Consider the following 23,621-nt stretch of genomic DNA (forward strand, 5'->3'; position numbering starts at 1 on the left):
CATTTCAAGAAGTTTCAAGAAAATTTTAAGCACCTTGTATGAAGTTGATACCCACCTTTTTCCTGAAGGACTAAATTGGCATTCCTTATTGCCCAGGAAAGACAAAGACATATTTTCAAAGAGCTTAAATAACTTGACTATTTGCTATCATTATTTTTTCTATCATAAGCAATTTCAAGAGTAACTTGAACAAACAGTTATATTAAGCCAGATATATTTAACAAAAAATGCAGTTGTGTGACCTGGAGAGACAGGGAGCATACACCAGCCAAGCAGAAAAAAGATTCTTGGCAAACAAACTGTAGAAGACACTTCCGAAGAGGTGATTATTTTGAAGCTTCCCTCAGGTGATGTTTTTTTGACATCAAGCCACCTGCTTCAAGAGACTACACTGCAACAAGCAAAGCTGTCTGAACCCCTTATGGAAAATTTTTATTCTGCCAGTAAGTATGCTAACTCTGCTTTTCTCTTTCATAACTTCTCACTGTACTTCCAGTGACTGGTGAATTATGAGCACAGGAAGAATAACAGCAGCTTACTTGTCCCACATTTTTATACCAACCTTTACCCCACTATTTTTATCTTCTCTGTAGCTTTAGTAAAATTCCTCAATAGTGCACAGACACATCTGAGATTCCTCCCTACATTAGGAAAGGAATTGGGAACGTTCTACTCCAAAAAAAAAAAAAAAAAAATCCACAAGAAAATTAAAACGAAGGAAGAATATATACAGAAGCAGAAAGGAGACTACAGTCCTGTTGGACTTCATGCAAAAGCCTGGTATAGTTCAACAGAAGCAGAAACAAATTCAATGGGAAAAAAAAGATAGACATTTCCGTAATACACTTAATCTTTTTAACCCCAGTAGGACCTTACCTTCCTACCAATGCCACTGTATAGTTAATAAAAAACAATCCTTCCTCCTTAGAGCTTTTTTTCCTCATCTCCTCTTCCTAAGGGCATTATCTTTGATTATTATTGGCAAGCCAACCTTTTACATTCCATGATTCTATACAACAGGAAGCAATACTTAGTTATTCATTCATGTCTGCTCTTGTCAGACAGTTTTTCTACATCAATACTGAAGATGCTCTCTCCTTTTAGCTGCGTTAAAATCTTTTTTCTCATAATTTTTAAAAAGGGCATGAAAATCGGCTGCAAACTCTTGGTTTGCTCATGTATTTCTGTCTGTACATCGTTTAAATGCTTAAAAAGAGCTACAGTAGCTGAGACAACCGGAAGCCCAAAAAACAGTTATTGTATGTTAATGAGTAAATGATTTATCCAATTACAGCAGGTAAACAATAGACAGCAGGAGATAGCATCAAGCTAAACACAGAAAATCTGCTTCTTCCAGGTTTTGTGACAAACTGCAGTTCCTCAGTATTACTTTTTTTGAGCTCCATTCACAGAGTAAGAAAGAAGTACCTCCTCTGCAGTCAGAAACAACTGAGCAGATGAGTCATTCCAAGCTTTAGATTGTATCTGTTCCCAACTCCCCATACACATACATAGCAGACAACGCTCTAATTCAGTGCAGAGATGGCAGAAAGCTCTGCTTGAGACAGGACTGGCACCAGTTAGTACACTCTTAAAGCCAGGAGAAAGCACTACATTATTACTCACACAATCAAGTTTGGATCACATTCCTGGTTGGACTGTACAACTCGAATTCACTCTAATTTTTTGCAGCTTCAGGACATAACTATAATACTGTTACTCAAAGAATTGTTATTTTCCCAGAGCTTACTGGCAGAAGAAACTAAAAGGTCCGGTTTGTTTTTTTTTTTTAATAAGTGTTTTATCTTCCTATGAATACCGTTTACTTCCCAAAACACCACTCTGTTCTCTTTTCCAGGTCTCCAAAATAGAGGATATTCTTCTCTGCAGATTTCCATGACATTTTGGCAGAAGCTACAGCTGTGACAAGCTTTGGACTGGAAGTTTTGCTTTCTGATGTGTTTAGCTTTGTGATTGAGTGCTACTGAAAATTAAAGAAAACAAGCAATATTCTTTCATAAAGTAACAAGTGACCCGAGGGAAGCCTCCCTGTGTGGGAATGGAAAAAAAAGTCCCAGTTTTGATGTTCCACAAGCTTCCATAAGTTCATAACTTTAAGAGATGTCAGCAATTCCATGTCTTTTCACCACCTTCCCCTCCTCCCTATTTCTTCTCTCTAAAAACAAAAGGTTTGTTTTCCTACAAGTTACTGCAAAACATCCAAAATACATCTGACACTCCACTATCTGCAGTGTTTCAAATGACTCTAGATACGTGACTTACACTATGTTAACATTTAACAACATATTAATTGTCAACCCCATGCCTAGAACTCAGGTTTTTTTTTGTTTTTTGTTTTTTTTTTTAAAAGTAAGACCAGATTGCTAAGATACCCTATTGCTTGAAATCTTTGCTCCAGTGTAAACATAGAAAAGTCACACAGGCAGCCTCCTACTATGGGTACCAAATTCTAGCCTGGTAACCATAACTGCCAAAGATGCAGTTCAGTCCCCACTGGTCAGGGCATCGCACCACGGAATGTAGTGGTGAAGTGCAGTGATATAGACAATGGTCTATTTATCAGTTTTTCCCAGTTTGATATTTTTTCAAGGCCTTTGGATTACACTGATCCCACCTGCAATAGATGAAGCAGGTGAGACCTCTCATTGAGACTGGAAAGCAGCGAGACTACATCCAAGTGCCACGGTAGGTTTGTAGCTCATCAAACTGGCCAATACAGTTGCACAAGCCAAGCATCAAGGCTATGTGCATTAATCAGAAGCTTCAGCAGCTGAAGAACGCTGTGCAGCTTCAAGGTGATGATGCAGGGGACCATAAGACATATGGAATTTCAGTCCAGGGGCCTCACCAGGCTTTGGAAGCACACAGCTCTCCTCAGCTGAGCCCGCCTGCCGTCAGCTCCGAACAGCCACGTGCACGCCGGCCTGGGTGCTTTCAGCCGCTCTATAATTTACTGAGCCTTTTAGCAGGACAAGGAGGGAGGCAGACACTACCAAAACGCAAAAGCAAAGCCTCCGAGGGGCAGACCTCAGCGAGATCCGGCTGTGCGGCCGCCCACGGCTGCCCGCAGAAGGCCGGGAAGAGCCGGCGCTCAGGCCTGAAGAGAGGGAGGCGGGGGAAGGAAAGAGAAGGCCAGCGGGGAGCGGGAAGGGACGGCGCTGCGCCTGCCTCATTACCTCTCCACGGCCCGCACTGTGTAGCTGACGAGCGGCCTCCCCTGCACGGTGCAGAACTGCTTGGGGGTGGCACCGCCCAGGCGCTCACCGCTCCCGCCCGCGGGTAGCACCGCCGCCACCGCCTTCACCGCGGGCCCGGCCTCGCAGCCGCCGGGCTCCATCGCCGCTCCTCGCCCCTCCGCCCGCCCCCCAGCAGCCAGAGCTCGGCCGGCACGGCGCGACCGCCCGCGTCGTTTATTTGTCCGCAACGCCCGCAATCCAAAGAATCTAGCGCGCGCCCGCCCGCCCGCCTCCAGCGGCGACCAGGCCCCACTCCTCGCCCACCCCGCGTTACGCGAGGTTACGCGAGGCTCCGCGGGCCCAGGCGGCCCCACAGTGCACATCTCAAGCTCGGTACAGGGAAAGAACAAAAGGCTCCCGCCCGCACCGACACGCTGAAAGGGTGTAAATAGCATAGAGCAGGGGTAGTTGCCGTTGCCCCTTTAAATGCGCAGTGAGCGGGTAGTTCCCCGCAGCGCATGCGCGGCCGGGCTGCTCCCACCTGCGGCGGGCCCCGGTGGGCGGTGCTGGCTGCAAGGAAGGCGCCTCGCCCGCAGGCTTAGGTGGAGCTGCTGCAGATGGCGGGAAGTCTCTGCTAGCCCAGTGGACCAGCTCTGCTTCTTCCAGGGGATGAGCACAGGGCACCAAGCTCTTATGCTTAGACGTTATAGACAGGAAAAGGAAAAAAAAAAAAAAAGCATCGGTCTTATATGCAGATAATACTAAAAACAGCCAGAGGCTTTGGGGTTTGTAGGTCTGTTTTGATCTAGCCTTCATATTTTTGAGGTGCTGCCTTGCTGGCAGCTTTTCATGTTTCTCTGAGTTGTGTCAAGAGGAACCTAAGTAGAACATAAATGTAGTCTTCTGTGAGGGAAGTCAGGCTGAACAGTCTGGGGAAAAAAAAGAAGAAGAAAAAAAAGCTGCATAAATGGCAGGTTGTGATATGCCAGGTGGGCTGCTTTGCCAGGGTCAGTTTTGAGTTAGGGTAAAATGATGGTATGAGATTGCAGAGGCATCGTAAGCAGGAGTCGTTCAGTGGAAATGAAGTGATGCCTGTTAGCAAGAGGAGAATTCACTGTCATCTTTGATTCCTACAGAAGTAGGGGGGTCATGAAAAATTGTACAATGCAATGGAAACATAACATGCTTTGCATGCAGAGGTGTTCTGACAGTTGAGACAGAGAACAGAAATCATGTCAACTAGCACCATGCAATGGAACATGGGAGGGACTGATGGCAAACAAAGAAAATAGACATACAAAAGAAGGGAAGGAATGTGTGTGCTGAAGAACTTCTGGGATAGAGACCCCCTGCGTTGCTGAAAACATTGACTGAAAGCTGAGCTGACAACTTGTGGTCTCATCTTCAGGACTGTTACTCTTGCAGGATTTTAGAAAATCCTTAGCTGAGGAACTGTAACCACCTGTTGCTTTTCACTTTTGGTGGGTTTCATATTTTCTCATCTTTGAAAATGTCTTTCTCTACAGCTAATTCTGAAGTGATTACATCTGTTTGTATGTTTTCTCTTTACAGAACTTTGGAATTTGTTTGGACTCTTCTCCTCTATGCAGACTGCCATGCATTCAGCATCGCTTCTTTGTTATCAGATAGCCCAAATGAAATTTTCTTCTTGAGGTAGGCTTATCCAGTATTTATGCTCATCACATAGTTACATTATTATGAGTTCTTTTCTTGCAGCTGTTCTATGCAAACACATTTATGGCAGGTTTTTATGCAACATTCCCGCTTTTTTTTTTTTTTTTTTTTTTTTTTTTTTTATAGCAGACATTCTGAATTCCTGACTCATGTCTTCATACCTCAGTTTATGAAGAGCATGGTTGTTACTCTAGGCAGGTATAACTTATCTAGCAGATTTTTTTCTTGTTTCTATTGCTGTCATCAGCAAAGTAAGCTCATGACTCCTCCCACTGTACATTAGTTCTGAAGAGTAAGGAAGGACTTTCCCTAGCAAAGAATCCCTTTCAGAATTATTTTCTCCTTCTTAAAATTCTGATTTTGAACTTCTTCCTCTATTCCAACAGTCTGTTTTATCTTGTCTTGCCCAGGAAGTTTTCCCCCATTTTGTTTCTTTCATGTTTATTAATTTATTCTGTCAAACTTAAAGAGCCAGTGGAAATTCAGGACAGAAGACCAAATGAAAAAGTTGGTTCTGTTCTCGTTCTGAAGTCCATTTGCTTTATTATGTTAGGTGGATGAGGCTTGATCTATCCTGAAGAAATTATCTCTTGTGCAGGGCAAGAGTTTTTATGTTCATTTTCTAACATGTATTTTTTAACTTCTCTAGGTAGCTTGTTAAGTATGAAACCTCTCTGCTTCTACCTTTCAAACCTTCAAATTGAGCTATTCTAGTAGTGAAGAAAACCTGCTCTCCTCATCCTTGTCTCAGGAATAGTTGTGACAAAGAACATATCCTTAGATGTAATGTCAAAATTGTAGGAGATGGAAATGCTAAATAAGTTAGTGCCTTGGATATTGGCTTTAATATTCTGGTCTGAGAGGTACCTCAGATTTATTTGTAATCAGGAATTAGTACTTTTGTTCTGGATTGACAGCTCAGTCCAGAACAGTTTCTTCAGGAAACCTTTCAGTACATAGATTCCCATGGTCTTGGTTAGACAAAGCATTTTACTGCTATTTCTCCTTGAATTTTGTGTTTTCTTAAACAATGACTAAGAAGGCTTTGTTTGATATCCTTATCAATTTATACTGCCTTAGCAAAAGTTAAAAAATTTTTGATTTTATTTTCATGTGTTTTTAATACTCATTTGATAGTAACATGCAATGAAACACAATAGTATTTTGTGATTACATAATTTGCTTGAATGCCATTCCATTTTACATTTTTATTAATTTAATCATATCATTACTGTGTCCAATGCAGGCTCATATATAAGCATTTGAAGTGGGATAGAAGTTAAATTGGTGGATATTGAGAGAACAACTTTATACCTTTTTTTTTTTCTTTTTTTTTTTTCAATGAAGATAAATGAAGGCAATCTTTTTGACTTACAGTCAATAAAGAGCAGTTTAATCCATAGTTTCTGTGCAGGGATATAACAAGTGAAACCACAGTGCTAGTTTGCAATTATGCAGTATATTTGCCATATATTTGAAAAGGTTTTTTTTTCCTTTTCTATTAAAGAAATAAAATACATGCAAATTGAAATGAAATGATAGAGGAGAAATTAGCCTGAAAATGTGAAAATGTTTCTGTGACTGAAACTCATCATAGTGTTTATGGGGGATGTTAAATGAGAATTAAATTATTGGACTGATAGAATGATTTTCTTATAAGAAATGATGTTCAAAACCTGCAAGTGAGTCCTCTGTAGGTGTGACATAAATTAACTGAGAAATTGTCTCTCCCTTTTTTATAGTCATTTCTAAGCTCTTAAAGCATTTTGTTTTTAATGCAGTCCAAGTTGGATGAATTTACCTTTTCTTCACCAGCAGCAAGGTTCACAATGGTGTTTTTCAGTGGGAGTGCATGCAGTAGGGGAACATTTGGCAAATTAAAGTGAATTGTGATAGCAAAATTAGGAAAACCCCACACCATTATTTAAAAAAAAAAAAAAAAAAAAAAAAAAAGTAAAAATACTTAAATTCTGAGACCCGTTCTTGCAGCAGATTTTATATCTGAATCATTCTGAGCAGTGAAGGATCTTAGCCAGGACTTTGTGTTTATCCAATTGTTTTTCACTGACTTTATACAGATATATAACAGTTACTAATTTTATGGTGGCTTGCCATAAAATACAAGTTGAGTACTGTAAGTAAGCAAGTTCTCTCTAGAGAGTTCTTCCATTTAAGTAGAATAGCAATCTTAGGCTTAAGTCACTAGTCACTGTAATTGTTGGAGCCACTGTTCACAAAGAAAAGACATAGGTTTTTTTTGCATATTTGAACAGATTAGAACAACTTTAGAAAGCAATGGCAGTACTTCTGGGCTTACCTTGCGTGTCCATTGCTATCTGTAGCTCTTCACACCAGATCTCAAAGAGTTACAGTTTCATCATCCTTTCTATATCTGTATAGTTTGTATATGAAAAAAAAAAAAAAAGAGAGAGAGAAAATATGGCGTCTGGGTAGGCATTTTGTTTCCAGGTATTTCATTTCAGTTCTGTTTGATCACCATAAAAAATAATCATGTAAAAGTTGTCTTTTATGTCCTTCGCAATCTTCCACTTGCTGCCTGCAACTGAGGCCTAATCAGCCCTCAAGTTTATCCTTTCGAACTGACTTGCTACTTCACTGTTTCAGTCCATGTTGCTTAGGAGCTGTCTCAGAGTGTTTCTTCCAGGGTGGCAGTGCTTCCCAAGGCACAGTGTCACAGGGAGCATTGCTTGAGGCAATACAACAGTGAGGGAAACTTTGAAAAAGGCAAAACAATTTTCCCTCCAAATCATAATTAGCAAGTTGGAATTTTTACCTTATTCATATTGGCATATTTCTACATGTGTATTTTTACAAATACCATTGCAAAGAGTTATTTCTTGCTTTTAGATTCTTTGGTGAAAGATGCTATAGATATGCAGCATATTTGCATAAGCTTTATTTATTTCCTTCTATTGCTATGTAAAGTCGAGATCAAAACAACATCAGCAAGGGAGTTACACATGTACATAACATGAATGATGTAAATAGTTGGCTATCAAATATCAAAGAGTGCTTATATGCCTAATATACGGTGTACATAGATCTGATCTGTGACGGAAATTGTAAGTGCTATTGCCTTCAGATCTGTTGAAGGGATTTCTAGGTGCCTTCATGCACAGGTCTGCAAATTGTTACTGATATATGGTTTGATCTTTCACAAAATGGTATAAATTATAGAATGGCCTGGGTTGAAAAGGACCACAGTGACCATCTGGTTTCAACCCCCTGCTATGCGCAGTGTCACCAACCAGCAGACCAGGCTGCCCAGAGCCACATCCAGCCTGACCTTGAATGCCTCCAGGGATGGGGCATCCACAACCTCCTTGGGCAACCTGTTCCAGTGCATCACCACCCTCTGGGTGAAAAACTTCCTCCTAATAGCTAACCTAAACCTCCCCTATTTCAGCTTAAGACCATTCCCCCTTGTCCTACCACTACCCACCCTTGTAAACAGGGTGATTGGTATAATGAGCTGCAAGTTTTAGTTGATGAGGTAAACGTGCTTCATGATTTTTAGATAGTTAATCGTTGAAGCATTTGTAGAGAATATGACAGTTATGAATGTAAATAAAATGTGGTTTCTGCACACAGTGGAGTATTTCCATACTTGCACTTAGTCGTATTTTATTGTTGAAAAGCGTATTTTGATTTTAACCTGCTGTATTGTGTGTGTTTTCTGTCACACTTTTGGCATTGTTTTATATGATTCTGGAAGATATATTTCTTCTAAAGCCTATGCATATTTGATGCACAGAGAAAGCATAAAACACGTTCAGAGCAAGTGCTAGAGGAAAAAAAAAATGGAAGGGATTTAATTTGATGTTGGACACTTTTAAAGCTTCAGCCTAAGATATTATATTTCCAGTGGCGTGTTTATCCCTTCTCTACTGAATAATCCTTTAGGCTATTTCTTTGGGATGTGGAAAGTTAATTCAAGAGCTAAGTTCATGTACATTGTGTATGTAAAGTAGAAGAATTTAAACAAAAGAGAACTACTCTGTTGTATCTCATCCAGTAACTCGCAGGGGTGAGAGTTCCTGACTGCAATAGTTTTTGTGAAATTCAAAATGATTAAAGGACTTCAAGAAAGTCTTCTACTGCCTTCAGGAGTGCAGTGGCAAGTAGCTGATGAGGTGGAAGCCTCATGTAATTTTTTATTAGAAATTATTCTCTCTAGTCTTAAACACTTGGCTCCTGGATGATCTTCATGGCTTCTAGGTGCTTTGATCAGATGCTAAGTAATGCCACAGTTAGGTAGGCTGAAATTCTCAGCTTCAGCATCACCACTGTACTTGGGCTAACTTATAGAAATTGTGTATTGGGGCATCAGACCACCTGAGTGCAATGTATGGTGACCCTAATAAGGGTGAAGATGTGGAAGTTGAGGGACAGAAAATCCAGAGACTGTTTTCCACTGTCATTGTGTCTTAATAGCTGCCACTAGTCGTTTTTAAAAAAAAAAATTAAAAAGTAGTTTAATTTGTTCTTTTTCAACAGGCTTCCAATCATGGCTGAGTTCAAGATGTTCAAGGCCAGGTTGTATGGGGCCCTGGGGAACCTGGGCAACCTTATCTTCTGCCTGATTTTGTGATTTCCAGTGGGGGAAAAAAAAATCACAGCTTTACGTTTTAGAAATAGACCTCTGTTCTTCATCCCAGTTTAATGGCCATAGGGAATCTAGAAGAGCTTTCTTCAACCCATCCCAAAAATAAATGAATAAATAAGAAAGTAAATAAATAAAATAATAATCTAACAGGCAACAGATGTTTGAACTTGTTTCAGCTGCAATTAAAACAGTCTTTGTGCTACAGAATCTGTTTTAAAACTTTGCATAGTCCCACCATTTCTGAGTCTGCTCATGCATTAGGGCTGGACGTGCACTTCCTCTTCTTCTTAGGCCCCCTTCCTGAACTCTCCTCTGTTTTATGTAAAAGAACTTTAGTGAATGTGCCTGGTTAGTTCTTCTTTGCTTCACCAAAGCATCAGATTCTACCAGCTGGTCTCTGCTTTTATTATGTTTGGGTTTTTTTGTTTTGCAATTTCCCTGCTAAGTAACTTCTCAGCAAGTCTACCAAAACAAATCAAATGTGAAAGTTCTGCATCAAGTCAGAGCATTAATTCCTCTGAGTAGTCAAAAAAAATGTATTATTGTCACTCTATTATAACTATGAGCTGTTTTGAGCTATATTTGCACCAGCACAGTTGCTTTTTGATACAGAACTATTTTCAATCTTTTTTTTGAATGCCTGTATGTGTTAGTTTTTAATTTTGATTACCATAAACAAAGCAAGGGACAAGAAATTGACAAAGTGTCCAACAATACATTTTTAGATGACTCGCTGTTAATTTACTACTAAGTAGATGTAAGGTATGTTGTCTTTAAGATTTGCTAAATTTTATTATTTTTACAGCAAATTCTGATTTAGGCCTCTTCTCCAGGGATCTAATTTTTTTTTAATTTTCTTTTATGTTCATGGAATACCATATTCCACAAACAGCTGTAGTAGATGGTCCTGATTTTCATTTATATTAAGAGGTCGTCTGTGTTTCTTTTTTATTGTGTAGAGGCATTCGGAAGGCCTGAATTCCAGCTATGTGGTGTAACATTACTTCATTCACTATAATATGTTGTCAAACCAAAGTGAAGGAACTAAAAACACACCCTCCAAAGTGGAATTACAATCCAATGTTTGTAGATACTTTTGTCAGCAATTAGTAGAGACTAATTTTTTTCATGGCATCTATCTTGACCATTATTACAAAATAAAAGCATTTTCTTGTCATAGAAGTACTGAGGAGGGTAGTTGTTTGCATATTAACTCAGTGGTAGGCAATATCCCATTTTTCTAGTGTGCCAGTCCGCGTATCTCATATGACAAGTGAACTGAAAGTCTGGATGTCTTTCAGAAAGATGGAGGGCCTGGCTTTTTATTGTGGGGGAAACATTCAGGTAAAATTAACGAATCCAGTGATAGAATGTCTGTTAAACTCATAAATCTCTAGAGAAAATTCAGTTTTAGCCTGAAGCTATGTTTATATGTATGTCAACAAAATTAGAATCAAAGCCCCTTGCTTGACCTAAGGGGTTGGAAATGCATCATGAGAATAGGACACTTTCCAACACTAGGGATTCCTTACAATTTTCCAGTGAATATTACCTCCAGGTTAATATTGTAGCAATGAGTCCCACAGTGGAATGTTGAACTGTCCTTTCTTGATAAGTGCTACATTTCTAGAGGAAGGATATAGGAGTTTAAGTTAGGAGGACTACAGTAATTTACTGGCAGAAATCTGTTAGGTGTTTTGAATGGTGTGTTATATCAAATGTCTGCTTTATTTCCAAACAATTGACTGAACTCAAACGCATGTTTTGATTCCAAGGTTGTTGGAAATAAGACATTCATTACTGTTCCTAAAAAATGAATAAATGAACTTCTCAATGGGCTTTTCTAGTCTGAACTTCAAACGCCAAACCATTCTGACCTCCATGATTGATAATGCCTTAATGACTCCTGTTATCTACCACTGCCTCTTTTCAATGTGCTTCTGAGTGCTACCATGTTAGCAAAACAGTCAACATCAGCCAAGTTTATATCTAGTGATATCTGCAGAAAATTGATTTCTATTCATTATAAAACAGTTTACCCCTTAGCTAGGGACAATTTTCATTGAATGGAAAGTAAAGAAATAATGATGGCAGGCTAATAGACTATTTCTGATGTATGCACTTTTAGTTTTCTGAAGCAAGTATGAGAATTTATAAAACTACTTGGTTCTTTGTAAGATGTTTAAATACTCATTTTTTAAAAATCAGTATCTTTTCTCCAATGTTAAATTGGAGAAAATCCGCATTTTGTGGAAGTAGAGATTGTCTTCCTTTGTTTTGATACTGATTGTCCATCTACCAAGAAGGATATCACAAATATTTGTTTCCTTGTTGAAGATGAGACAGTAAGATGAGTGAGCTTAATCTACATTGCAGGATAAAATTACATTCACTGTTAAGAAATTCTTCCTTAAGAATTCTGTAGATTTAGTGCTCTGCTCATAAGCTGGAATGTTATCGAGAAAGTCAACTTCTGTATATTCTCACTGCAATAAATCTGGACTGTTTAATGGTCTAATCTGTGCAAATGCTACCTTCCAGATTTGCCTCAACAATGTACGTTTTCAAAACATTTACATGCTTACTACGTCTATATGACTTAATATTTTAGTTGAAAACTAAGAAAAATCTAGCATGTCCTTCCTTTTTCACTCTGAAACAAAAATAAGCAGGTTGATATGCTTCATTATTTCAATTTAAACAGTACTGTTTTTCTCATTGATGCTTTGGCAAGATTCTCCACTGTAGACATAAGACCAATGGTCTACGTACTACTGACAACTTTACATGTTGGAGGAACTCAATGGAGAAGGAACTAGTTGGAAATTCTTATATAATGCCTTTTTTCTGGACCCTTGATGGGCCCACATGAATTCACATGTAACAGGATGAAATACAAGGCAGATTGTGTAGGAAATGAGTGACAAGGTGTCACCTCTTTCTGACTCTGCTTTCCTGTTCATCTCCTATGCAAAAGGCCAAAGTGTTGCCCAAAGAAATAGCCTAGCTACCTCAGGTGGCACTTTGAAGTTAAATCACTACAAATGCATGAGGCTTCTGCTGGCTTCCCTACACAGAATTCTCGAGGAAAAATCATCAAATTTTGTACATAAAGGGACTCAGTAAGCCAAGCAGTAGCAATTTTTTGCTACTGGTTTTGGTTTTCAAACAGTTTCTGTTGACACAATGAAGGAGGATCTCAGCTGAGAACTTCATAATGAGTCTTTTGAAATTAAAGTGCGAGGTAGAATGAGAAAACAAAGAGGAGGTTTAAGAGAGCTTGTGTGACACCTTATTAGGTAAGACTTCTGCATTACACTGTTCTTGTCTTATCTTTGGATGCAAACAGGCTGTAAAAGTTAATAATTTATGAACGCTACCATCCCTTGGTGAAATCTTACCCTTATTATCTCAATATAGTTTGAAAGATAAGGACGTGATTCATGGACTTTGAGCTGAGAGGTGAATTGGTTCGATTTCCAAATATGTCCTATAGTAATGTGTAGATAATGCTGAAGACTGCATTGGCTGTATTGGAAAGGTGAACCGGACTGTTATTTTTGCCATTTGTTTTTGAATTGATCATCATCTTTATTATAAGAAAAACAGTGATGTTTTACTAGCTTGTAAAACTTCCCAAATACATACTTCTCTTGTAATGTACAACTTGACAATTGGTTGATATGAACATGGCGTGGACTGTTAATGAGCACCATCTGTTAATCTGTCATATAAGATTTTTACATCTCAAAAGAATCTGCAGAAATATTATTTATGTTAAATCTCATGGGTAGATAATTTGGACCAAATAATGATTGTTCTCCCACTTCTTAAGATTAAGGCATTGTGACTGATTAAAATGTGTATATTTTTGTACACAGAAACAGACGATACAGTTTCTTAGCAGTGTTTATTTTTTGTACAAAAAAAAAAAAAGAAACCAATGAATTTGAAAGGAAGTCGTATCTGTCTTTTGATTGCACACTTTTAAACAAAAATAATACGAAGTGGAGAATGAAAAAACAAATTTTTATATTGGTAGTTCAAAATAACACCTAAGTCTATCAATGTTCAAAATGAAAATATATATACCAAGAATGCTAGAACATCTATTTTACATTATCTACAAAACGTATGTTCTAATCCAGCCACAAATCATAGCAGAATACTTTGATACATGAGAAAAGCTATAAACACAAGAACATTTTGGAGGGAAATAACACATACAAAAGCTCATTAAATAATTACAACAACAAATAAATAGTTTGTTCAGCTTTACTTTTTGATTGCTGCCATGCATATTTTCATTTTTGGTATACTGAGACAAGAGAAAGATCAGCATGCAAGGCATTCTTTTTTTTAGAATGAATCTGAAAGCAGATACTTGGTGTAGCATTTGTAAGCTGTTGTCAGAAGTTCCTAAAACATGATAGAGAAGGCAGTAGGCGGGATAATAAACTGTTGTTGTGAAGACATACAACAAAGCATCATTTTACAAAACAGACTTCCGTGAATATTCATGGCAACTTTTCTTTGCCTCCATGGCTGGAGGGAACGTAAAGCTTTGAAGTGAGGGTTTGGATGGCTTGTGTTACTGTCCATCTGGAGCTTTTGGAATATCACCCGAAATGGTCCTTATGCTGAGAATGCCCCTTTTGATTTTGGTCAAAACAATAAGCGTGCAGTATCATCTGAGAACAAAGCAATGGCAGACTTGTCTTTAAGCAGTCAGAACTGTAAAGCAAATGGTTACAGGTGAGTTCAGTTTTGGCAGGAGGAGCAGGAGAGGAGAGGACCTCTGACTTCTAACTTGTACTGTGTTTGCTGGATTTACTGGCTCTTTTTCTCTCTTTGTGATGCTGGACAGGCTTTGCTTGAGAGGTTCCCTCAAAGTTGTGGCTGGATTCATTGTGCTGCCTGGTGTATCGCTTGCACTTGCAGGCTGTGACCACAGTTATTTTGTAGGTTCTTATACTTCCATCCTGGCACTGCAGCTGGATCCTCTGGGTGCGAGTTTTGTCATTGACACATCTCCACTCTTGCGAGCTTCGTCTGCTCCAGTACTTGGTTCCATAACCTCCTCCAATCCAGTTGGGCAGAAGTGGCAAAGGGAGACATTCACCAGCACACACCAGCTCCTTCAGGGGGTTGATGCTGGTGCACTGGCCGTCTGAAATGTACTTGGTGGATCGCAGTTCCCGGCAGCCAACTTGAACGCGATCTGCAGAATGCACACAATAATAAATAATGAGATTCAGAACACAGAGATTTCCTTAACCGGTCATTTTCCCCCTAGTTAAAGTAAGCTAGGATATCTTTTTAGTGTTGTGACCCCCAACACAAGGGCCTTGAGCACTGATGATATCTCTAGGTATTACCACAGTATAAAGAAATGGTAATTATATGCACTTCAGCAGTTGTGGTAGAAGAGGCAATTTTATTCTCTGTTCTTCTTCTCAGGGACATACCTTTTGGAAGAGAAAAAATGCCCCAAGGGAAGAAATGTTTCCTCCTTGTTCTCAGTTTAGGGAACTTGCTCTGTGATGTTTACAGCAATAATGTTGTATCATTAGCAAGTGGGAAACGGTGCTTTGGAAACTGTTTATATGCTTTTAAATTAATTTTAAATAGGGCTTCTTCTCATTCCACAGTTTCAGCAGACTGAGTCTCCCATGAGCTCTACTGCTCTGAACACAGGTGCTGTAAAAGTGACAACAGCTGAAGTTCCCGGGGAATGGTGTTTTGCATACAGTTTGAATGGTTAGCAGCAGTGATTTCAGTGTGACCAACTTGCCCACAGGGAAACACCATCTTTCTATTTGTAGTAGTCTTTTTATTATAGGTAACATAGAGGATCCTGCAAATTCTCTCAGGCAATCGACCGAGAAGCAAAACACAGAGCTTCTAATACAGGCAAGTTTGTACCCGTCTGTATGTGCAGCTCTGCACCCTGCAATAAACACAACTGTTTATTTCAGTAATTACACTTTGAAATAAACGCCCACAGCACACTTAATTGTAATAAGCAATTTTTACTGGCTATGCTCTCCCTCTTTCTGAAGGACAATTATGGCACAGATTCTACACACAATGCAATTAACTAACGCCTTTAAAATAGGAGTAATTACTAGAAACATTTCAGAGTGAATCATAAAACGCTTTGAAGGTACATCTACATATCACTGCTACAGGCTGCTTCTGTTTCTACTTGGATTTTTGTAAGCAGGTTCTGAACTGGGGCACAGAGCTGAGGTTATGAGTTTACTTCAACCTGGCCTCTGTCTCAGGATGGGCAGACAGTGGGGACTGCAGACTGCGGGCTGAGCTGAGGGGCCATTTGCAGCAGTGGCCTCTTATCTGACAGAAGAAATTCACGCTTGCCTTCCTGCAGCTGCACTCAGGAATGTACCTGGAAGCAGCCAGTAAGAGAATTGAGTTTGCCTCTCCTGTTTTTATGTCTTTGCTGGCTCAGCTTTTCTCTAGTGACAGCTCATTGACAGTGAATGCCTAGTGGGCTGCACCAGTAATCTCGTAATGATGAGATGTTTCCTGTGCACTTAAACCCTTAGCATTCATAGAAGCTGACACACCTGGCTTAGCTGAAAGGTATCCGTGTCACTTTTTACCTTCACTTTCCAGGGATGACGCTATTTTTAATCAAATCGTGGTGGGTGGGTGGGTGGGTGTGTCTGCTTGGATTTCTTTCATTTTAAGGAGGCGGGCAGAGAAGGGAACAGAAAGCAGAATGTTTTCAGATCCCCATGTACCTAACATACAGACCTAAAACTCAGGGGAAAGGACCAGAAACAAAAAGGCAAGTTAAAGCAGAGCACATAGGTAAATGATGAGCTGATTTGTTTACTTTTGCTGGAGGTGTTAAGCAGTGAGTGCTACAGCAGGAAGTAAAACTAAACGGCGGGAGCAAAATTTAGAGTTTTTTATTGCATTTGAGAAGTAGCCCAGACACCTCCCCTGCCCGCAGCGGGAAGGCAAGTTAGGAAAGCGAGCGCTTTGGAAGTGCCTCCCGCTCCTTTCCCTTTATCTTTCTTCCCTGCCGGATAACCCACCAAATCTGGCTGAACTTCCCTCAGGAAGCAACCTGCCCGAGAGAGCCGGTCCTGCAGGACTTGCAGGGGCCGGCGTGCTCGGGGGCGAGACGGAGCAGAGCCACCGGCAGCAGCATCTTCCCTCGGCCCGCTCCCCGGGGCGCTGCGCTCGGAGGGCTCCGGGGCCGGGGACCAAGGGCCGCGGTGGAGGGGCGGCCGGTGGGATACTCACTGTGACGGTCGGAGCCCGTGCCGGCGTAGTGCCTTCCTCCGTTTCTGGCTTGATTCAACGTGCTGTTGCTGCTCGGGCTCGCGGGGGCAGGTTTAACGACGTGGGAATAAAGTATCTCCGTGGCATCGTTCTTGAAAGCCGAGTAGCTTCTAGTGAAGGTGCAAGCTAGGAGTAAGCCGTAGAAGTGAATGGCGGGGAGAAGCATGGTTGGTTCAGTCTCTGTCTGACGGAGCCAGATGAAATGTTTTTCTTCTGCTTGTTCTCGGTAACTCTGAAATTGCTCTTCAAGGTTTCCTTTATATATTCAGAAAGGCTTGGCATTCATTCAGGTGTAAAGTTGTGGATAGCTTCAGAATGAAAACCCACAAAAGGGGTGGGATCCCCACATGAGCCTGGAAGACCTTTTACCAATGGGAGAGAAGCTTGCAGTAAAGGAGGAGTTAGATGCGCTAATTGCAGGATTCCTGCCTGGGGCTTTTGAGGGTATCGGGAAGCTGTCGAGAACCGCACGGCAACGTTGGGTCTGGGACCGAGAGGCTCTGCCCCGCCGTCCCGTGTCGCCCTGCATGCGCAGCATCGCCGTGCGATGTGACTAACACGAAGTGGCAGAATGGGTCCCTTCGGCTACTGTTGTGCAAAGTGACTTCCCTTCTTTTCGAATGTGCCTTTCAGAAAACTCGGCGGTTCTGTAAGGATGCCAAAGTTTACAGAAGTTACAGGAAACTGCTGGTAACCCAAAAGCTGTCTGCTATATACCAAGATCACTCACAAAAAATGTATTGTGAATAATTTAAAGTTGCCTCTAGCTGCTTTAAATTATGCAGCTTTGATCAACAAGGAGCACTGCTAGAGAAACTCCTTGTTTTAGGGGAATATTCTTTCCCTGGTGTGCACAGTTACAAGTATGTAGTTCTGTATCACCACGCATAAAAAGCATCTCCTCTAGGCTCTAGTGCAAACATATCCATATTCATAGCCTCACGCTATGCTCATTCACCAAACTCATCTTTTTTTCGTTTTGTACATTGCCTAGAGCATTGTTGTGTTTTAAATTTATTATTTCATGTAAAAAGGAAAACAAAGAGGAAAGAATAGTCCTTATTTTGACATATGATTTTACTATGTCACACACTTATTTGATTTTCCATGAAATTCATGGCCCAAATCCAAACACTGGTGTAAGCTGAGATGCTGTCAGTAGGCCAGCGCTTGTTTGCTTGTTTGCATCAGTGTTGAATGCTCTATAGATTTTCATTATAAATAAAACAACTGTGATCAACACTGAAAGCTGTAGTGTTCTAAATGGAAATAAATGGAAACTTTTTTCTCTGCAAAAAGCACAACTGTTCAAGAGTCAACATCATGTAAAGATTAGCATCTAATCTCACTGCTATCTACAGAGTCATCCTGTATTTTATTAGCTGTAATGAAAGCAGAACTGGAACACAGATCAGTCACCTCTACAGGGTCAAAACCCTAGAAATTCAAAGACAAGTTTGTTTCCCCCTAGTCACAATTCATCGGCACCACGTTCCTCTTGCATCACTACAGAAGTTACCATGGCTTTCATCAGGAGTAAGGACAGATCTAGTCAGTACCAAATTAATAGCTTTTGCTTAGAAGACACGAGAAAAACAGGAGTGTTGCACGGTGAAGTGAGTTTGACTGGTGGAGCTGTGTGTGGGGAAGTGAGTTGATTGCCTGCATCTATTATGACTAGCCCAACCCAGTTCTGGAATAACAAGAATGTTGCAAGGCAGACATCCTTCAGCAGGGCAGTGTGTGGAGGAGTGGGATCAATGCTAACCCCCTGATCTTGTGGAACATCTTATTTAGCCACCAAAGTGAAGGTATGAATGTTACCTTCCCTCTAAACTAAGTAGAAAATGAAAGATTCCTTAAACAAATTGTCAAAGAATTACAATACAGAACATTAATATCTGATCTTATTTATCTTCAGCAGCAGCTAACCAAAGATCTGCTGTGTGTATGTTCACATTCTACTTCATTTTTTCTCATGTTCACAGAGCTTCACATATCTCACCTGCTCTGTAGGATAGTCTCTGTGCTGAACTGACACAGTATAACTAAAAACATGGAACTCATTTTCCAGTTTTTGCAGTACCTGTGGATACCAGCCAGGGAACCTCTTCCTAGTTAGAAAGCTTTTCCCACGTTACACAGGACTTGGGAAAGTCAGGAGTTTCCTTGATAGTTGTGTTCTTTGAAATAAGGCATATAATCTTCTTCCAGGAAAAAAGTATGGGAACTTGGATTGCTCGCAGGACTGCGTCTGCAAGGACTGCATCTTGCTACAGCTTAACATTTTCAGCTTTCTCTGAAAGCTAAAATTCATCCTTTCAGATTTGGGTTATATACAAGCATAAAGTTTGTCACATGCTTCTCTTGCTCTTATTACTTAGAGAAGGAAGATCTCAAGACAGCCTTTGTAGAAAGCATTTTTCTGTGCACAAGTTGGCTGCAGATATTATTTTAATTTCTTCTGTATTTTCCACTTAGTACAAATGCTGTACGAAATCTCATGATTTCACTGCCCACGTCAGTACTGTTAGTCTGCCTCTTTGAGACATGAGCAGGCTGCTGAGGAGTTTGTCATTTCACTGACTTTATACGTTGCGTTGTCAAACCTTGAGTTTGAAGTCCTTCATTTTGTTTGCTTTCCTGAAAGAGATCAGAAGTCGCGTGAGGGGAAGAAATGCTGGACTGTCAAATTGTAATGCTCTTGGTTAGCGAAACCCATGATCAAAAGGTATTTCTTAATGCTCAGCTGACGAACATTTCCTAGACTTGCAGCAATTTTTTCTCTTTATTTAGATAACTGTGATAAGGTGAAGGCTCTAAGTTACCTATGCGTTTGTAGCTTCCAAAAAAAAAAAAAAAAAAGGACTAATACAATGCATAGTCTGTCCTTATTCCAGTCAGATTCATGTAGAACATTGCTGTGTGCTTAATCTGTAATATTGGCCATGAGGAATATATTACACAAGGTCTTTGAAGTCTGTACTGGCTTCCTTTTTGCCTCTGGGCATAACTCAGGATGTTCTTATTGATCTATAAAACCTATATGCTTTGAGTCCTAGGCAATAAATTCTCTCTTCTTTATCTGTCATTATGACACTTAAGATCAGCCAGGGCACAGTGGCTGCATCTGCATCAGGAGGGGTGAATGCTCAGGGTGAAGGGCACAGAAGGCTGGATTTCACAGCTCTTAAAGATCCATGAGAGCTCCCTTCTGCTGCTTGGCGTGGCGTAAAGCCCAGTGTTTACTCAGATCCTGGAAAGGTGGCTGTGGGAAGGCTTCCCACCTGCTAACTGGATTAATGTAAATGTTTGTACATGTACCAGGGATAAAGAGGTACATCTTAACTATGTGGGTTTGGTTTTTTTTTCTACTTAACTGCTTCTTGTATCTTAACAGCCTTGCTTCTCATGGATCTGAATATAGCGGTAAAATAATTCGTCACTCTTACAGAGAATGATATCCAGAGTTATTCAACCCTTCAATCTTGTGTTTGTCATTTTCTGTGATGGAAAAACACATACTTCTTTCTACTTGTGTAGAATACATGACACACAATGCATGTGTTCTGCTAAGGTACCCAAAGAGAATTCCCTTCTGCACAGATGACTCCACGGTCATTTGTAAGGCTGACAGGGTGCTATCCTACACGTCTCTTAGGCACTGTAACAATGTCCAAAGGGCAAAGTTTTGTGCAGAGCACACACACCTGTCTGGCAGCGTAGAAGAGCCACAGGGAATAGCAGGGAATGCACTGACATGACAAACGACTACCAGATAGCCTTGTCACTGCAACCCGTGCAATCACTGAACATGCACAAAAGAAGAAGGAATTCACCATTTTTCAGTGATTTGGACCTGCCTTATGCTAACAATGGCATGGAGTGGCAAGGATTAGAATGAAGGCTGCATGGGAAAAAAGGAATAAAATTCATTTTTGCATTTTTATCATTAAACCCACTGAGAAGACAATTAGAGCATTGCAATTCTGACTTGTTTCCAAAATATAAGCTCAAAAAACAGACTGACATTTATTATTTTGCACCTTAAAACAGAGATGACTGTCAGGCTATTTTCTGTTAAGCAATAAGCATATTAGTAACAGACTTCAAAGCAGTGTAAAATGTGATTTGGAGCATGATAAGAGAGTCTGTCTGAAAGTGAGGTAAAATTGTAATAAATGTAACTGTTGAGAACTTGTAAGCTGTTGTGAAACAAGTTAGCATACTTTTAAAGCTCACGCAGAAAACATGTTAGAGGAGGAGGAGAACCCCCGCAAATTCCCAAACCAAAGATTTTTTGAATACTGACTTTTTTTTCAGAATTAAATGTCTCTTTTTCATTTTCTCAGTAAATTACATTTGAGAGATTCAACAGAAAGCACAACGTATATTTTCATTAATGAGAGTGGTTAATTAGTTCTGATTTATGTCTTTTTCCGCTCCCTAAGATTTTGCATTTCAGTTTTATTTATTTCCACTTTCTCTTATACGTAATGTAGACAGAATAATTTAGGTCAGGCTTTGGCTTCAAAGGAAGCAATTCATCACTTCCATCAAAAAACAATGTTAAATATAGACTGAAAAGGGAAATATTTGAGTTTATTTGGAGATTATCAGAAAATGTAAAGTAGATTTTTATACCAGACTGAAGACAGTGTGGCTTACTGTTCCCCAAAGCATGTTTTGTGATTTTCTGCCTACACTGAGGAGGAAATAAAAACAAAAGAGGGTTTTACAAGTTATAAAGCAATGAGAGCAACAACTTGTTTATTTGGAGTAACACTGGGGTAACTCAGATGGCATTGAAATGTCATGTGGGTTTTTTTTAAGATATTTGAGGCAGTAAGGCGGCATTTTTTTATATACATAGACCTTGAAGTAAACTGGACTTTGGTGTCTACATACTTTCTAAAATGTTGCCCTAAGGAGTAAAAGTCCTATAGATTTTCACTGAGCCAGTCACTTAAATGCTTTTGAAAATTTTACCCTCAGGTTAAAATTCTAAACTCCTACTCAGTGTTAAGCAGGCAAAGTCCCATCAACATGCCCCAGTTGCAAATAAAATAGCAACTGCGTAAAGGTTTTGAAGTTTATCCTGTTTCTTTACATGTAATTAACTGAACTCTTAATATATCACTATGTTTCAGTAAACTGCTTTGTGTTTCTAATTACGTGGTCTGAAATGATTACAGCGTATTTTAAAAATGCACACTCTACAACAAACCAGCAAAGAAAACCTGGCATAGTTTCAGCATTTGCTAAGCAAACACTTGCCAAACCTGTTGTTAGATCCGAAGCTGTAATTTAAAAACAAGCCTACAAGGGATCTGGAAGAAGATCCCTCTTTCCTTCCTTCTGCTCCATCTCCCACTCCCTTACAAGGAAATCACTTTACCTTATCAAAACAGAGCAGTTACTGACATTTGTCTCCTGGTTGGAATCCTATCCCCGCTGTATTCAGATTTTAGGTTTGGCTAGTGCATATTCTTGTGAAAGAATAAAAGAATGTTAATGTCCAAATTCTTCAATCAGATAAATATGCACGACTCCTCCTGAAATTAAGGAAGTACCTGAGGGCAAAACCTGGCCCCAAATTAGAATTTTAATAATTGTAATACTGTGTAATCTGTTCCCTGCCAAGAGACAGAAATGGCCCATCCTGCACAATGCATTCACAGACTTACCACGCATGTGGTAACAGGGTTTCGTTCATAACACACAAACCAGAAAATAATTGAACAGAGTATATGCAGCTTATTTTATTAAAATGAGCCCATCCATTATCCCAGTGCATTTGTACAGTACTGAAAATCTCTATTTGCTGCACTTGTAGGAACTTCCATAATCTGGAGAATGTTTCTCCATTTTCACCCCAAATGCTTTTTAAACACTGGGAACCTGAGGTACACTGTGTTTACCACACAAAATGAAAACTGAGGGTTTCATTTTGTCTCTCTCTCAAAGAGTAAGAATATATATGTCTATAAGAATGTCATTTCAGCAAGTTCGTTTCTTTATTCTCTTTTACTGACATGTCCATCCCTCCTGAACTTGGTTTCAGTTACCTACTAAGTCCCAAACTGTTCCATCCAATGAATGAGTGTGTCAGGATGATTGAAATGAAGACACAGAACTGAGGATCCCTTGTCTACACAGATTTCCTGTGCAGCAATTTTAAGGGCCCTGAGTTCACAAATAAAAGAAAATCTAGCAGGAAAAAAGCTAATAGAACCTTGCCAGTAGAAGATCTATTATCTGAAATGCTCTAGGATCTGTCTTAAATAAATGAAATTGCATTTTAACTGGTGTGTGACTGCAGCGCAGACCTAGCTAATGAGGTGGCAGAATCCATACTGGGAGTCAAGACTGCAAAATCTTGAGCTAAAACTTAACATTTAACAGTTTTTTAAGCTTTTTTTATGGTGAGAACATTTTGCAGTTGCTGTTGACTCACATACACAATCAAAATGTACAGAAACACATACACACTCAGTTTGGCTAGGAGTGTTGAAAATGCTATTGCCATGAAGTTGAGTGATGGGAATAAATATTCAGTACAGTCTACTTATCCTCTATGTTGCACATAAAATCTAGTACCAAAACTCTTCAGGGAAGGACAAAACATGGAAATTCTTTGCAGCAGTAGGTGATGAGATTTCTTTTTTTTTTTTTTTTTTCCAATCCAAGTCAGAAAAAAACCAAAACACCATATTTTTCTCAGCCTCCTTACAGAAGAAATTCCAAAGATAAAAAGAAAATCTTACCAGATGTTACTGCTCAGT

The 23,621-nt window shown here is 39.8% G+C and overlaps 2 protein-coding genes and 1 long non-coding RNA gene across 5 annotated transcripts in view; 1 reads left to right on the forward strand and 2 right to left on the reverse strand.

Annotated features, from left to right (window-relative positions):
• CRPPA (CDP-L-ribitol pyrophosphorylase A) overlaps positions 1 to 3,655 on the reverse strand; it is a 108,956-nt gene extending 105,301 nt beyond the window's left edge. The window contains exon 1 of one of the 3 annotated variants that reach the window (XM_048951039.1): positions 3,198 to 3,655. In XM_048951039.1, the coding sequence (XP_048806996.1) occupies positions 3,198 to 3,652 (455 nt within the window). In that variant the 5' untranslated portion in view covers positions 3,653 to 3,655. Of the gene's footprint in view, positions 1 to 2,869; positions 3,139 to 3,197 lie in introns of those variants that run through there. The other 2 variants (XM_048951038.1, XM_048951040.1) reach the window with 2 other exon arrangements.
• A 127-nt stretch (positions 3,656 to 3,782) lies between these two features.
• LOC125696246 (uncharacterized) lies at positions 3,783 to 12,082 on the forward strand. Its single transcript, XR_007378243.1, has 3 exons — positions 3,783 to 4,678; positions 4,770 to 4,871; positions 9,411 to 12,082. It is a non-coding gene; the product is annotated as an uncharacterized LOC125696246 (long non-coding RNA).
• Positions 12,083 to 13,086: 1,004 nt separating this feature from the next.
• SOSTDC1 (sclerostin domain containing 1) lies at positions 13,087 to 17,337 on the reverse strand. The gene is made up of 2 exons (XM_048951696.1): positions 16,798 to 17,337; positions 13,087 to 14,740 (listed from the first exon to the last, which is right to left on the reverse strand). The coding sequence occupies exons 1-2, from the start codon at positions 17,000 to 17,002 to the stop codon at positions 14,325 to 14,327; spliced, it is 621 nt and encodes a 206-aa protein (XP_048807653.1). The 5' UTR covers positions 17,003 to 17,337; the 3' UTR covers positions 13,087 to 14,324.
• Between the last annotated feature and the right edge of the window lie 6,284 nt (positions 17,338 to 23,621).

The sequence above is a fragment of the Lagopus muta genome, chromosome 7 (genome assembly GCF_023343835.1).
Source record: "Lagopus muta isolate bLagMut1 chromosome 7, bLagMut1 primary, whole genome shotgun sequence".
In the NCBI taxonomy this organism is placed as follows: domain Eukaryota; kingdom Metazoa; phylum Chordata; class Aves; order Galliformes; family Phasianidae; genus Lagopus; species Lagopus muta.